The sequence below is a fragment of the Apaloderma vittatum genome, unplaced genomic scaffold (genome assembly GCF_000703405.1).
Source record: "Apaloderma vittatum isolate BGI_N311 unplaced genomic scaffold, ASM70340v1 scaffold2619, whole genome shotgun sequence".
Classification (NCBI taxonomy): domain Eukaryota; kingdom Metazoa; phylum Chordata; class Aves; order Trogoniformes; family Trogonidae; genus Apaloderma; species Apaloderma vittatum.
This window is the reverse complement of record NW_009734422.1, coordinates 26,545-42,422: the sequence shown is the minus strand read 5'-3', so window position 1 is coordinate 42,422 and position 15,878 is coordinate 26,545. Positions and strand designations below refer to the sequence as shown.

General features: G+C 48.3%; 1 protein-coding gene across 1 annotated transcript in view; it reads left to right on the top strand.

Annotated features, from left to right (window-relative positions):
• The first annotated feature begins 2,358 nt into the window (after positions 1-2,358).
• Positions 2,359-15,878, top strand: part of GPC1 (glypican 1) — a 23,998-nt gene continuing 10,478 nt past the window's right edge. Inside the window, exons 1-2 of the mRNA XM_009876239.1 lie at positions 2,359-2,368; positions 2,694-3,085. Of these exons, the coding sequence (XP_009874541.1) occupies positions 2,359-2,368; positions 2,694-3,085 (402 nt within the window). The remainder of the gene's footprint in view (positions 2,369-2,693; positions 3,086-15,878) is intronic.

Sequence of the window (15,878 nt, the reverse complement as noted above, 5' to 3'; positions counted from 1 at the left end):
CTCTTGGGCAGAAGGGTGGTCCTACCTTGGAAGAGAGCTCCTCTCTAGCAGCTGGGGCAGGGGAGGGGAATCTGGGACCTGGGAAGAAATCGCTCTTTTTCTTGAGGTTGCTCAGGAAAGGCTTTGAAAAGCTTTAGGACAGCGTGCGCTGCAAGCATCTCTTCTTATTAAACTGGTGTCCTTTAGAAAAGTACTTGTTGATGAGATTGACTTTCTTTGTGTTAGGAACCCGCCATTACAAAGTCATTTTATAGGTGGATTAGGTGCCCTGTTATCTCTCTGGCAGCACACCTACACTGCTGTCTGTAGGAAGAAATCTGTTTTTAATAGGGAAGACAGAGAAACATGTGCAAAACAGTCATTTGAGACAGAAGGGGATCCTAGTACAAACATTTGGAGATGCAACCAGGTCAGTCTGAATAATTTTTTTCTAAAAGTACACTCAAAACCCACAGGTTTTATTCCGCATTTTAGATAACATTTTTATCTTCTGCATAGGTGATTAAGTCAAACTTCTGCTAATACCTAGTTTGCTCACAGTCTTCTAAAAGCACTAAAATTTTAAACTACTAAGCAGTACGTGACTGTGGCTGGCGGAAGCCAGGGTCTTAGTGCTTGGCATCAGTTTGTTAAGATACTACAAGAAGTTTCAGTATTAGCAGCCTGTGGTGCAGATGCAGAGGGTGTCTTCACTTGCTCGATCTGCTTGTTGAGTTTTAGCTTCGTTCAAATCTGAGAGATTATTAATGTAGGAAAGCTTGTCTGGCACTTCCAGACAGTGAACATAAACAAGACCCGTGGAAATCAGCTTTAGTAGTTCTAAAATTTTGGAGGTCTTTAACTGTAGTCAGTGCTTTTCCCTCAAAAAAGACTTTAATAAATGCAATATGCTTTTTTCAGAAGCTTTTCTTTCTTTTCTTATATACCTAGCACAGTAAACTTAATTTATATACCTAAATACATGCTGTTTGATTTTAATTGAATAACGGTTTCCCCCCAACTAGAGCTTATCATACATCACCAGAAAAAAAATAACCTAGTAATTTAGATTTAAAGAATGGTATAATCGGGTTTGCTTCAAAAAGGCCCTAAACACTGCAAATGTAATTGAAATGAAAATTATTATTTAAATAATTTTTCCTCTTACTGACTTAAAATCGCTTAGGTAAATCAGCAAATTGAATCAGGCCAGTCCTGCTATGAGTCCCCCACTGTGCAGTCTCAGAGAAGTAGCTGGCAGTCGAGAGGATGGAGATACCTACAGATGTTGTTCTGGGAGGAGTCCAGTCTGTCATCCTTACCCCGCTGTACGTCACTTCTACAACCACTGAACCTAGGGCGTGAATCCATTTAGTTGTTTATACCTAAACAACAGCAGAATGCAAATCCAAATAAGCAAACAAGATGAGAACCTCGAACGTGATAAAGTTGACCTCAGTTCAAATGCACCGGAGGACAACCCAGTCCTTAAATACATACCAGGACGTCCCTGTTCCAGTCACAGCACTTGGGACTCCGGCACAGGCTTTTTGGGCTGTGCCTCAGAGGTGGGTTGTCTGCGATGACGAGGGCTGACGGAGCATCTCTGTGAAGGGTTGGCACCATCCCAATGGCAGCCCTGCTCCATCTCACCAGGGCTTTGGAAATAACTGGAAACAACAGCGTCAGAAAATCAGCAGTGAGGCAGGAGAGAAGGGCGGCTCAAACAAGTTGCAGTGGTCTCTCCAAAGGTAGCTCAAGTTTCGTGTGGTGGACCATGGTGGTTTTGGGGTGGTGCAGGATTATGGCTATTAAGAGTAAAGCCATGTCCTCATCAAGGAAATGTGCTGCCCCAAAGAGCTCGTGCCTGCAGGGACCTTGTTTTGCCTCGCTGTGCTTCGTGCTACAGACGTGTCCGTTGTACCACAGTCCTCCCGGCTTCCCCTAGCGATCAGTTCCTCAGCCAAGAGTGCCAGCCTTCCAAGCAAAATGGAAATTCAGGGGTGGGGGGGAAGTTTATTTCAAAAGGGAAGAAGTTGCAGTCTACTCCAGAAGACCCCTTGCTTTTGTGTGATGGTAAGAGCAGGCAATGCTGGACAAATTCCAGCCTCTCACATGCTGAAATGGGAGGCTTCAGGTTATCTTCTATAGGAAATCTTTATCTTACTTCATTCTGGTGTGGATGCTAATATTGATACCCTAGTCTGACTCTAACAGCAGTCATTACAGGATAGATCTTCATTGCCTGAGCAGTATCTAGGCGTCCTTGTGTGTTTACAACATTTTCAAGGGATGATTAACAAGTGGGAGCTTCTGCACTACGTTTGTGATTTGGGGTTGGGTGTCTGGTAAGGCGTTGGCTGACAAATGCAGCAAGTTATGGCGTATGGTAAGCAATGCCAGCCGATGCGTTCTGTAAAGAAAGCCTGCGAGGAACACAATGGCACCTAACGTGCTCAAAGAGCCTGTTTTGATCCTGAGTGAGGCCACCAGAAGAGGTGGAGAGACCTAGACCACGGTTCTCTGGCACTGGAGGTTTCTCCTGCAGGCTTCTCAGCTAAGGCTCAAGACTGAGAGTGTGGGTAAGGTCAGTTGGAGGAAAAGGGCCCTTGTCTTGTCTCAGGACATTCCGTTGTGCTGCCAAACACCACAGCCTGTTGAATTCTTGCTTGTCCGCCTGGTGCATCACCATCTCCTTTTTCTTCTCTCTTCAGGTTATTTCCAGGATCTGTTGAACAAGTCAGAAAAGGCCCTTTACGATGCTTTTCCAAGCATGTACGGAGAATTGTACACGCAAAACATGAAGGTCTTCAAGGACTTGTACAGCGAGCTACGCCGATATTACCGGGGCTCCAACATCAACTTGGAAGAGGCCCTCAACGAGTTCTGGACACGCTTGCTGGAGCGGCTCTTCAAGCTGATGAATCCCCAGTACCATATCACGGATGAGTACCTGGACTGCATGGTGAAACATGCAGAGCAGCACAAACCCTTCGGGGAAGTTCCCAGGGACTTGAAGGTGAAGGCAACCCGAGCCTTCATCGCGGCACGCTCCTACGCTCAGGGCTTTCTTGTGGGCAGCGACGTGGTCAAAAAGGTGTCTCAGGTATGTTGGGGTTCCTGCTTCTCCTCCCTCCTCGTATTGGCAGGAGCCAGTCAACTACTGCTGTAGTGGCAGTTTATTTCTTGTTTTGTGGTCACTGCAAAGTAAGAAGGTATTTTTTTGGTTTTGTGAAACAAACTGCTTAAGGGTAACCCATGAGCAGAAGGGAACAGCAAGCCTGGACACCTGCAGGCACTGATAGTGCAGAAGCAGCTGGATATAACTCACCCCAAATCAGTCTTTACCTCATTCTAACCAATACAGCAGAGTACCAAGGAGATGTGTCGGTCGCCCGGGCTGTAAAGCCATTCTGTTGCTTGTCTAGATGCCTCGTGCTTCCCCGACGGGGACATGGCATGCCTCTAAATCACGCTGCCGTATTTTCCTCCTTGATGGCGATATGATGAAGGGCGGGCAGGGCTGACTCGCCACGACCGTGCTGGGAATACAGGCAGAGAGATGCGTTTCGGCGGCCGGCGCTGGGATTGCTGTGTCTGTTTATGTAGCCGTGTGTATTTGTACAGCTTCTGTGTACAGAGAAGGCGAGTTTGTAAAGTGCACTGGGGTCTTCAGGGATGAAAGGTGCTATATAAATGTAAATTAACGTGGCTGAATCCAGGGCTGCAGGAGGAAGGGAATTGTCTGTATTCTTTACTGCAGAAGCAGCCTTTCAGAGCCAGAAGAAGGTGATTGTCCGGAAAGAAGGCACTCAGGCTTTCCAGAGAGGTAGTGAGGAGAAAATCCATACCAAAAAAAAATTACTTGCATACTGCCTGTGGAGATAGCAATCAGCAGGCGTGAGAATCACAGTGTGATTAAACGGTGAATGTAAAAATACAGAATTACAAATAATTTCCTAGGAAGGTAATGTGTAGTAATGCGTAGCAGAGGACGGTACTATTTGATGCAGCAAATCCAGACTTTGATCTCAGGAAGAAACATTAATGTGGTAACAGTGACAAATGCTTTAATTTATCAATATGGGACTATAAAACTGTGCAGCTACCCAAAAGCCTTTGTACATCTCATTAACATCACACTCTCCTGACACTTAAGACAGATAAAAGAGGAGAATGATGTAATTTCAGGGGGACTGAAGTAAAATATTTTTCATAAATCCTCTGAATGGCAGAGATTTCCAGCGTGATCCTGCCTGTAGCAGAGTTTGGTGGATAAAGCAGGCTGGCAGGGCAGAAGGGAAGGACCTGAGATACCCACACACAGCACATCTTTCCCCCTTCCACATTCCTGTAGGCTTCTGACCCATGGATTCTGGTCCTCCCTTTCTGAATTCTCCTCCTTCTCTTGGCATCGCTTCTCGAGTGGGTTGTGGGGTACATGACCAGTCATAGATCCTTCTCTTCCCTCTGCCTCTCTACCTGTTCCTCCAGGATGGAGGTTCCTCCAGGAAAGTCCTGACCATTTCTCTCTCTTACAAGAGCAGTTAACCCGCCGTGTTACCGTGGTGGCCCAATCTGCACGAATTGAGTCGGAAAACCTCAGCAAAGCCTCCCAGAGAGCTGATTTTGTAACAGAGGTGAAAACTGGCTTCAGGAGTGGGTTTAGTGCTTTGGGCAAGAGGAGGTGAGAACGCTGAGGTGGGAAATGCATTTCATGGATGCCCCAGCTGTGTCTAAAATAAAAGGCCTGTTTTACCCACTTGTCCTTCCCAGATGTGGGTTTGCACCAGTGTGAAACGGGCGTGAAGTGCGGAACTCGATCCGCAGCGGGTGCTTTGGTTTTAGTCATTTCTCATGTTGCTTTATACTTCCGAGAAAGTGTATAAGTTTTACGTTAAGACCAGTGGCTGGGATTTGGCTTTGCTGTCAGTTGGTAGCAGCGGTGTTTAAAAATTACTCTCTGAACTGAAATTTGGTATGGAGGAGTGGTGAGCGTTTTGGTCAACAAGCCTGAGAAAGCCCATTTAGCTGGACACTTAGAAATAAATTACTGAGCTTGGGGCTCCTGAAAAATTAGACTACTTTGGTTTTATTTATTTGCAATCCCCACAAAAGCTACTGGTTTCTATTAAAACCTTCCATTAAAGGCCTCCTGCATCTCCATGCCATGCCCCTGCTGCCCCATACACGTCAAAAACCATCCAGAGTCCTCAAATCGCCCTCGGAGACCTGACAACCTGTGAATCCTGAGTGAGGACACAGGAAAAAATAAAGAAGTAACGTTCCATTTCCAGAGGCAGGGAGAGGAGATGTTTCAAAATTAATTTTGCTTGTCAGTCAGAAAGTGAGTTATTAGGACAATCTTTCTTTCACTGGATCTTCATTGCTTCTTGCTCCTGAATTTTAAGTTTTCCCATGGTCGTGGGGATTGACGTGAGATAACATCAGCTACATAAGCAAGAAACACTTACTTAAATAATCTATTTTAATAGTTGTTTTCATTTCCTTTTCTCAGCAGATGTTCTTAAGGACTGTTCTCATTTGAGTTTGAAACAAAAAATGATGATTTTTGTTACTAATTGCAAGCTTTTTCACTGAATCTTGCATTTCATTTTACCGCTGAAGGTTGTCAATCAGTACCTTTTTATTTAAGCAATACTGTGTCTCACAATACATTTCAGCCTTATTTTTTAAACTTTTAAGTTAGTATAAGGTAAATGGCCGCTTTCTTCTTTACCATATGAGTAATTTTTAAACACATGGTGGGTCAAGCTGCATATGGATGGGAACTGAATTCCAATTAAAAAGGCCCCAAAATAGCATTTTTATGAATGTTTTCAATGGTTAAGTGATCATGCTGGACACATATGGAGAATAGTGTTTATCCAGATATGCTTTAACATTTCCAGTAAGTCAGTAATGCAACAAAGACAGTTTGATCATTCCTGGTCCTCGCATCCTTTCGGATTGGAGCCATTTCTCATACCCTACTCTTTTTCCATAGCTTGGAAGGGCAGAGCTGCCTGATGTCTTTCAGCTTCCAGTTGCTTTCTGGGTAAAGTAGGCATAAAATTGATCTGACTAAATAAAATGAAGAATATCTTTTTCACACACTTCTGAAACCGCTGTGCTAAAACATCTCGAGTGCAGTGAACTCCTGTCCCATGTGCTCGATGACACGTCCTCGTCCTTTTCGTGGCTTATCTTTATGCAGTGCGTCAGCAGCAAACACATACAACCGTAAATAATACTTTATTTTGTTCAAAGGATTTGACATTTGCAATAAAATTAAGCATTTATCTAAATTGGCCTCATCTTAATCCCGAAAAGACAATATTAGTGTTTTCTATAGGTGTTATGAGAATGTTGTTCCATGGCACTGGCTGGTAGCGTTATCACCACCCTTATTTCCTTTTCACTGAGTCTTATCCCACCTCTCGCTGTGGAGCTGTTTAGTTTTTTTGCAGGGCAGAGGTGTGTGCTCTTGTGTTAGGACAATGACTCGAGGCAGGCTGCCACTGGGCAGAGGCTGCCTTTGCCCCGGGGAGCCAGAGGGAATTATCTCTCCATCTGGGAGAAGCTCTGATCTGGGACCTGCTCCCACCCAGGGAGGCAGCATTTTCCTTCAGGGAGCTCATCTGTTTGCTTGCACGGGATTTAAAAAGCCTCCCACCTGCAGACGGCAGCTCCCTGTACCCGTAGACAGCCCTGCTGGGTAAGATACCATGCACACGAGTATCTTGATATTCATGGTAAGTACCACTCGTGGAGGCAGGATGCAGCTCACCACAGCCAGGTACAACCAACTGGAGCATGCCAGGGTTTAGGGTATTTTTTTTCCCCTACTGTCATTGCAAACCACCAGTGGGGCTTACTGTAAGTGAGCTGGTCGGTGCCGAAAGTTTGTGCTGCAGCGATTCATAGGGTGGAAAATCATAGAATCCTAGAATCCTAGACTGGCCTAGGCTGGAAGGGACCTCAGAGATCATCTAGTCCAACCTCCCTGTCATGGGCAGGGACGCCTCTCAACTAGATCAGGCTGCTCAAGGCTCCGTCCAACCTGGCCTTGAACACCTCCAGGGAGGGGGCAGCCACAAGCACCCTTTGCAGGTCTGGCTGTGTTAAGGAGAAGGAGGAAGACCAACATCCTAGGACTTGAGAAACCTGTGGTACTTCACCCTTGCCCGTGAGCATCATCTTAAACTACTGGCTGAAATAAGCTCTTGCACCTTCAGTGACTGGTTCCTGCAGCAGCTCCTAGACTGAAATCCTGGGATTGTACAGCTTTAGGTCTAAGTCCCAGTCATCCCCATTCCCTCTGCAAATGCAGAAGCTTAATATCTCTTTCCCCAAGCTCCCCGAGTCATTAGCCTGCCATCAGCTTCAAACAACTTGGTGCATCAGCTCCCGCAGCCCCGCACGCCGCCCTCGTCAGCCCACTGCTCTGTTCCAGCCTCACCGTGTGTAAAGCTGGGGAGGGAGTTTTGCAGTAGCGCTGGAACTTCCCTGGACAGATTTGAATCAAGCTGGATGGGGAGCGTGCAGTCTTGAACACATCCTTATGTATTTCACATATTACTTTCCAGTATTTCTATCCATTATTATGTTTAAAGCACAATCCTTCAGGGGTAAAAACCCATAGGTGTTGTGAATATAATGGAAATAATGCAGGCAAGCAGATATATGTCTCCCGTATTTACCTGGTGGTTAAAAGTCAATTGAATCTAGTTTTGAAAGGATTGAAAATTGTACCAGCTGGAAATAACCACATCAGATGAAGGGAGCAGGGAGTGTGTTGAATAGGCAGGTGGTGGCTTGCAGTATTTTCCTCCAGAGGGAGAGGAGCATGACAGCAACCTGTCTATCAATGTGAATCTTCTTCATTTTAATACCTGAAGGCAGTTGGGCACTAGACAGGAATTTGGAGGCACAAACCCTCCTGGTTAGCTGTGGGTCCTGCCTTTGGTCGGGTGTTCCTCACTGACTGTGGAGGGAGACAGGAGCTGAGTCTGCTCTGTATTTGGCTAGATTACCCTAAGGTTGTTTTTTTTCTTCTTCTTTTTTAATGTTTTATTCTGGGTTTGGAAAATGGCCATTTGGCTGCTGGGCTGGCAGGGCTGGACCCAGGCAGTCTGTCTGGCCTCAGGCTTAACAGCAGCTCTGGTTTGCTAGAGCGCAAAGGGCACAGATTTGGCATCAGCTTCCATCCTCTGCGTCCCTCACCCTGTGCTGAGCTGAAAACTCAGCGAGGTGAAAGCAAGCGGGTCACCAAACTGTGGGGTCATCTCTGCCTTGGCCCAGACCCCGGACGCTGAGCACGCTGTGCCTGCATCCCGCTCACTTTCGGATCCCTGATGGGGGTTTGGAAACACACTTGGTGTGTCCTGAGCCATGAGCGTCGTGAGGCTTTTAAAACTCACTGTATTCCAAGGGCTTTGACCTTATGAGGAGCGATTGAGGGAGCTGGTTCTGTTCAGTTTGACAAAGAGGAGGCTGAGGGGGGATCTGATCATGCTCTACAATTACTTGAAAGGATATTGTAGAGAGGTTGGTGCTGGTCTCTTCTCACAGGTAATTAGGGACAGAACCAGGGGGAATGGTTGCAAGTTGCAACAGGGCAAGTTTAGGCTGGACATTAGGAAGAAATTCTTCACGGAAAGAGTGGTCAGACCCTGGAACAGACTGCCTAGGGAGGTGGTTGAGTTGCCATCCCTGGATGTGTTCAAGTGTCGTTTCGATGGGGTTTTGGGTGATATGGTTTAGGGGTGAACTTGTAGTGTAGGGTCAATGGTTGGACTCGATGATCCCAAGGGTCTTTTCCAACCTGAATTGTTCTAGATTCTATGATTCTATGGCTCGTGACCATGCATTTGTGGAAGGAAGATGCAAAATAATGACTGAAGTGATTATACAATTCATTAGACTTTGAAAGAATCATATTTCTGTCAGCCCCGCAGCTGTTTCTTTTAAGAGTTTTGCTCTGAAAGATTGGAAAGCTTGCTTCATTTAACACACGTCAGAGTGCTAATTACATCAGGGCTGGCATAAACATGCACAAGGCAGCTGCTGACCATGTGGCAGAGAGAGCAGGGTCTGCTCCCTGCGCTGGGCTTGGGAGCACCTGCAGCTCCCGCTCCCGTCACCGGAGAAATTGGGCACTGACAGCCTCGTGCGTGGAGCGGCCGCAGCCCTGATTTCCAGCTTGCACACACAGAGATGCAAGGAACAGCACAACTCTGCTTATTTATTTTTTTTTGTTCATGGTATTTGAGGGTCCTTCCACTGGGGAGACCATAAAAATGAAATGTTTCCCAGCGTGAAATTGCCACGTCACAGATAGCCCCAATCGCAGAGCCAGGCAGCTCCCCGGTGAAACACAAACCTGTCCTCCTGGTGCTGGTCTGGTTATAAAAGGAGGGCAGGGCTGGCTTTCTGAGCCTGTTGCTGGGCTGTCTGTCGTCCCACGAGCAGCTTGGCAGAGCTCCTCACCGCCCGCCCGGCAGGATCCGCTCCCCTGCTTGGCCTTTTTTTGTAGCTGCTCTTCTTCATCCTGACAACTTTATCCCAGCTGTGCAATTCCAGCAGCGGGATTTGGGGTAATTGGCTCTGAACACCCGCCTGCATTTCCCAGCGCACACGGCCTGATCTGTGAATCGAAGAGCTGACCTGTTTTCTCCTAAGTACTACCCCAAAATGGGTTTTTTCACAGCAGTGCCAGGTCCACCACTAAACCATGTCTCTGAGCACCTCATCTTTTAAATCCCTCCAGGGATGACGACTCCACTGCTTCCCTGGGCAGCCCGTTGGAGAAATGTTGCCTAATATCGAATCTAATCCTCCCCTGGTGCAACTTGAGGCCATTTCCTCTTGTCCTGTGGCGTGTTACTTGGGAGAAGAGACTGACACCCATCTCATCACAACCTCTTGTCAGGTAGCTTTAGACAGCGATAAGGTCTCCCTTCAGCCTCCTGTTCTCCAGGTTAAACAACCCAAGTTCCCTAAGCCACTCCTCTAAGACTTGTTCTCTAGACCCTTAACCAGCCCTGTTGCCCTTCCTTCCTTGCCAAACCCATTGTCACTGGGTTTAACTGGTGCATCTGGAGGTTAGAATGCCCGTTCAGACAGCAAGTCCTTTCTTCTACCTGGCGGCATTTTCTGTTCAGCCCAACCGTCCCTGCGTCACGGCAAAATTGTGGCCGGGTGCTGCAGGTCCCCCAGCCGACCTGCCGTGTCACCATGACGAGCCGGGGATTTGACAGCACTTTCAGCAGCCTGCGTTCTCCAGCCTTTGCCAAATCTCCCCTTTACCTAACCCTGCTTCCCCTGGGACGCAAGGCACAGATGGCTCACAGCAGCCTGGGGGGGAATGGGCAAGGGCGGGGGGCGAGTAGGAAAAATACCAGCAAGAGCTCAGCTCATTTTATTGGTGTTAAATGTCTTTCAGATGTACTTAAAGGCCCCTGAAGGCCGAGGAGTCCCATCACATTGCAGCTAGGCTGCAGGTTCTCATTTGCTTTTAAGCCAGGCTTCAAAAGGAGAAAGGATTTAGAGTTGGTTTTGGGAGTTTTTTCTTGTTTTGTTCTTTTTTTTTCTTTTTCTTCTTTTCCTTGTTTGAAGCCAGCACTTCAAAAGCAGCATCTGCAGCTTGGCTGCAGGTTCTGGGTGCTGAAGCAGCTGGCCACCTCTTGATGGGCTCAGCAGGAGCCTTTGCCACCGACTGCGGGGGGAGCAGAGCCACGCTCACCCCTTGCAGTTGGCCATCCATGCTGCTGCCGTTTGTTCTTTTTTTTTCTTTTTCTTCTTTTCCTTGTTTGAAGCCAGCACTTCAAAAGCAGCATCTGCAGCTTGGCTGCAGGTTCTGGGTGCTGAAGCAGCTGGCCACCTCTTGATGGGCTCAGCAGGAGCCTTTGCCACCGACTGCGGGGGGAGCAGAGCCACGCTCACCCCTTGCAGTTGGCCATCCATGCTGCTGCCGTGGCAGCCTGGTACTGCCACTGTTAAAATGGTTTTCTGGGTGGCTGTGGCTTCCTAAAGCCTTTCTCCAGCACTCGGGAAGCTGGGATAGAGAGAAGCATTGCTTGATGATGCTGTCACTCCTGGACATGATGTGCAAAGCTTGCCCCAGTGCTGGTGCCTCTTTGGTCACTGTTTCCCAGGGCCGCCTTCTTGCATCCAACACTTGATTCTTTGGTCTTCCCAGCCACCTTTTCAAGAAATAATTGGCTTGGATCAAGAAATGGTTTTTGGAGTGAGGAGGAGTGAAAACTCAGTAACATATAAGACTCATATCATCGCTTCCATCATCCTTTCTGTGCCCTGATATTACTCAGGGTGTTTTGGAGGCTCTTGAATATTTTCCAAGCAGTAGGCGTTAGGGTGACAGCAGAAAACATGTCCCTGCTTTGCACCTCTCTGTTCTTCTGTGTGGCCTGTTGAATGAGCTCTCAGTTCATGGGGGTAATAAAAACTCCCAGCATTGTAGATTCAGAGACCTCCAGGGTCAGGTCAGGAGGAGTCGCATCGCTCGTTTGCATTCCATGTGACTTGCACCAAACCTACAAATCAGCGGCTGTTGTTTGGAAAATCAAGACATAACCGTGTTTCGGTGGGAGAACGGACAGATAATGGTGAGTCTGAGAGAGAAGCATCTCATGGCTCTATAAAACATGCTTTTTCTTACCTGCGAGCATGAGATAGTTAATTTGGGCTGCATATGCAGATTACACGTCTGATTTGTTCTTTAAAGGCACAGAGGCACAAGAAGGCTTATTCCTATGTTCTGGAAAGATCTAACCCATTTATCCAGAGCTTTGCCCTGCTGCTGTGTGTCCTATAGAGACTAAAGAACTGTCCCAAGAACTGTCTTGCTCAGGTGTCATGAGTGCCTTGAGGGGCTGTCTCTGCTGTTGATCTGAGCACTTGCCCCTTCTATAAGGACTTTTATCTCCCCGTGTCTTTGCTTCAGAAAGTTTATAACTGCTCTGGAGTTATGTTTGTCTTAATATGAAGGACAACAGCTCTCTTCACACATGTCTCAATGCAGGGAGACTGCTGTAGGTGACTGCTTGTTATCCCTGAGCCTTTTGTGTTTCTGTGATTCTCTGCTTGGAAAACATATTAATGAAATACATGGCAGGAGGTGTGTTGTTGCTGTTGTTGTTAGAAGCCTTTTACACTTAATGTTTTCTAAATTGTTTGGGGGAGTGGCAAGAAACACAGCTAGTGACTAATCCCTTGGCCCATCCTCTAAGCACATTGCTTGCGAAAGTCATTAATTTTACTGTAATTGATTTAAACATTGCTCAGGAGGAGGAAAAATTAGGGAAGCAAGTGCCACTCCCAGTGCTGAGACTTACACGCTCCGTTTTCTGTCAGATTATCTCCACGTGTGCCTGTTCTCTGCTGTGTAATCACCGAGTAGTCGGGCGGCCGCACCACGAGCTCTGCAAACCTGCGAGCGAGCTCCAGCTCCGTCCCAGACGTGATAAAAGAGAGCCCGCGAAGAGCCGTTGCTCTGGCAGAGCTCTCGCCTCCAGCAATTTACAGCTGGTCGGGTGGCTCCGTCAACAAAGCCTGGGCACAACGGGTGTTGGAAAGTAGCCATGGAAAAGCACAGAGTTTGGCTCTTGCTCGAAGCCCCAGTCGTGGGATAATACCTGATGACAACCTCCTTGAAATGTCAGGGCTCGTGGTGGAACGGGGCTCTGTGAGGCAGCCACCTGTTCCCGTTGCATTACCTCATTGCTACTCCAATCAACCACTGTATCCCCAGCTGTAAAGTCCTTTTAATTAAAATGATTTATTGCTCAATACCAATTTGTCCCCTCTTTGGGGTGTATCTTGGAAGATAATATTTTTTGCTTATTACTTCATCCCTGGGCTTACACTTCAAGGGGCTGTACCCACTGATGTCACTGGGATCAGAATAGGGTATGTGGATTTTAACTGAGCAATATCTTTTTAAGCTGGGCTTTGGGGTGTTTATTTATACCTCTGACAACTGAATGAGGCGTGCCCTGGCTCCAAACCATATCTCTTATATCTCTCGGAAATATTTTTCTTTTTTTCCCTTTTCCCAGATCCTTGGGAAGTGGCTTCTCCAGTGTATTGTGCGTGTTCTCCTGACATCTTAATGCAGTTTCTAGGTCATTGAGCTAAGAAAAGACCATAGGTGCCATGAAAGTTAAAGGAGGACCTGCCTCCTTAAAGGAGAATCAGCCGCAGGCTGGGCCAGGTCGATGGTACTTTGAGAAATCAGTTATTGTCATGTACTGTCTTCATGCTTTGCCAGATCGTTTAAAGGTGAAAAAACGTTAGCTTTCACTTCATCTGCAGGAGTGTGTGTGCTCCTGCTTCCAGGTCACCTGTGATGAACAGAGGGTGTTGGGAAGCCAGAGCAGCTCTCCATGAGGTGTCAGTTGGCATCCTTTAGATGTTGGGCAGGGGGCTAGGTCGTAACGTTTCAGGTCCTTTTAAAGGCAGAAGAGCGAAAGCACAAAGAAGTGAGGATCTCTCAATGTGCACTCAGAGGTCGGTCGTGACTTTGCCAACCTGGAGAAACACTTTGTTCTCACTTGAAGGATGTTTAACTGGAACAAGCTACCCTGGAGGGCACGTGGTCCCGTGGCTCCAGCCTCAGGAGCTCTTGCCCCACTGCTGGAGCTGGCTCTGCCCAGAGGTGAGCAGGCAGGAGGGCTGCAACGCTCTCCTGGTTGTTTTGCTGTACCCACGAGGGAGAAGGAATCTCAACCCCTCCTAACTGAGGTTGGGATTCTCCTCTGTGGATACAGCTTACCTGAAAAAAAAGTGAGTGGTTGGTTGGTTGGTTGGTTGGTTGTTTTTACTTCAGCAAACTAATCCATGTTTATAAATACATCAAGGGGGAGTGTCAGGAGGACGGTGCCAGGCTCTTTTCAGCGATGTCCAGTGACAGGACAAGGGGCAATGGGTACAAGCTGGAACATAGGAGGTTCTGCAAAAATATTGGAAAAAACTTTTTCACTGTGAGAGTGCCAGAGCCCTAGCACAGGCTGCCCAGGGAGGGTCTGGAGCCTCCTGCTCTGGAGACATTCAAACCCCACCTGGACGTGTTCCTGTGTGACCTATTCGAGGTGATCCTGCTCTGGCAGGGGGGGCTGGACTAGATGATCTTTCAAGGCTCCTTCCAACCCCTGACATTCTGTGGTTCTGTGATAAGGACTAAGAGATGTTTGAAGGCCTCTGTTCCGTAATGTGCTGCGAGTTCCCCAAAGGGATGGTTCAGGATCAAGGCTAGGAAAGGGGCTGGGAGTTCCAAGCCCTCTCTATCCTCTGCCCTTTGGGGAGCAGAAGTCCGTGGGCTGGGTGGAAGGGTGAGGAGCTGAGCTCTGGCCAAGCAAAACACTCAGAAAATACTCCCCGAAATTCCTCTTCCTGCCCTCTCATCCCTCTGTTCTTGGTTCACCTCTGCAGCCTGGCAGAAAGGAGCTCCAGAAAGGAGCGCTGCTGCCAACAGGAGGGGTTTGTACCGGTCTTTGGGGAAAGGGAGTGGAGCCTGGCCTCCTCCACCTGCAAAAATTAATGCTTGTCCTTCTGCCAAGAGGTTAGGTTGAGCACTTGCCACCTGCCAGACTCAGTGGAGCAACAGCTGGTGGTGGATGTGTCACCTGCAGATCTTCAGAGAAGCTCTGCGGCAGGGGAGCAGAGACGAGGGGTGCCACCTCGCCCCTCCAGTGTCCCCCAGGAGATAAAGCCACCTTGCAGGAGTGACAGGCTGTGAGGGTGATGCACAGCTCCTCTCTGACATCCAGAATTGGATGCTGAAGTGCAAAGGCAGCTTTTTTTTTTTCTTGCCCCACTGCCCCAAGGCAGGTGGCAGCACCCCAGAAGAGCTGCGTGGGCAGCAGGTGGCTGCTCTGTGTGCAACAGCGGGGACACAGGCGGTGAAGCTGGGGACAGGCAGGGTTTTTTGGCTTGGCTGACACCTGTGGAGAGGTCGGAGGGAGGTGGGATGCAGGACGGCCGGCAGCTGTCTGCGTCACGGGGAGCCTTGGCACGGGGAGCCATGCCCGAGGCCAGATGGAGAAGGTGGCACCAAGGAACACGTCCCTGCCACCGCTCCCCTTCTGCAGCACCGTGTGGTGGCAGGGGACAGGTGGCCCTGCACATATACTCTCTGGTGGGCGAGGGTCTGAAGGTTCTTTCTGTTTTGGCACAAAAATAAACAGAGAGACCAGGATCAGTTCTGCCAGGGGAAATACTTGCGAAATTCCCGCTGTGACTGTCACAGGCTTTATTTAAATACGGGCTCACTGGGGTCACCTGGGGAGCTCCAGTGCGGTTACTGGGTTTACACCATGTTTAAAGCTCCTTTCCTAGCTGTGTCTCCTGCTTTCTGTATAAATACTTCAGTTTTGGAAGGGCTTCAGCTACAGTCCATGCTAGTGTTCGATGTGCTTTTACTCGTCTTTTCAGCCACTATTCAGTCATGGTTATTGAAACCCTGAGAGGAGACATGAACTGTTCTTTTGTTTGCCTGTCCCTCTGCTTTCTTGCATCCCCTCTCAGCTCACCGAGGTGGGAGATGGAGGTGCCTTTGCTGGCTTCTCCCAGGGACGAAGCCCGCGGCACCCGTGTGATGCAGCGGGACGAAGCCTCCATCTCCTGGCAGCGGAGCCGCACGGCAGCCGGGAGAGTTGTCCCGGAACAGAGGCAGAAAGCTCGCTGAGGAAGCCAAGGGAAGCCTTGGCATGCTCAGTGTTTCCAGCAAAGCTCAGCTCCTCCAGCCGCAGCGAGGCACGGCCATTCTCAGGCATCTCTGGACTTGCTCTGGCTGCCGAGGCAGGGAGGCAGTCTCTGTTTCACTTCTCTCTCTGAGACCCAGAATTTTTTATCCTCACCTTGAAGAGGGATGAGGT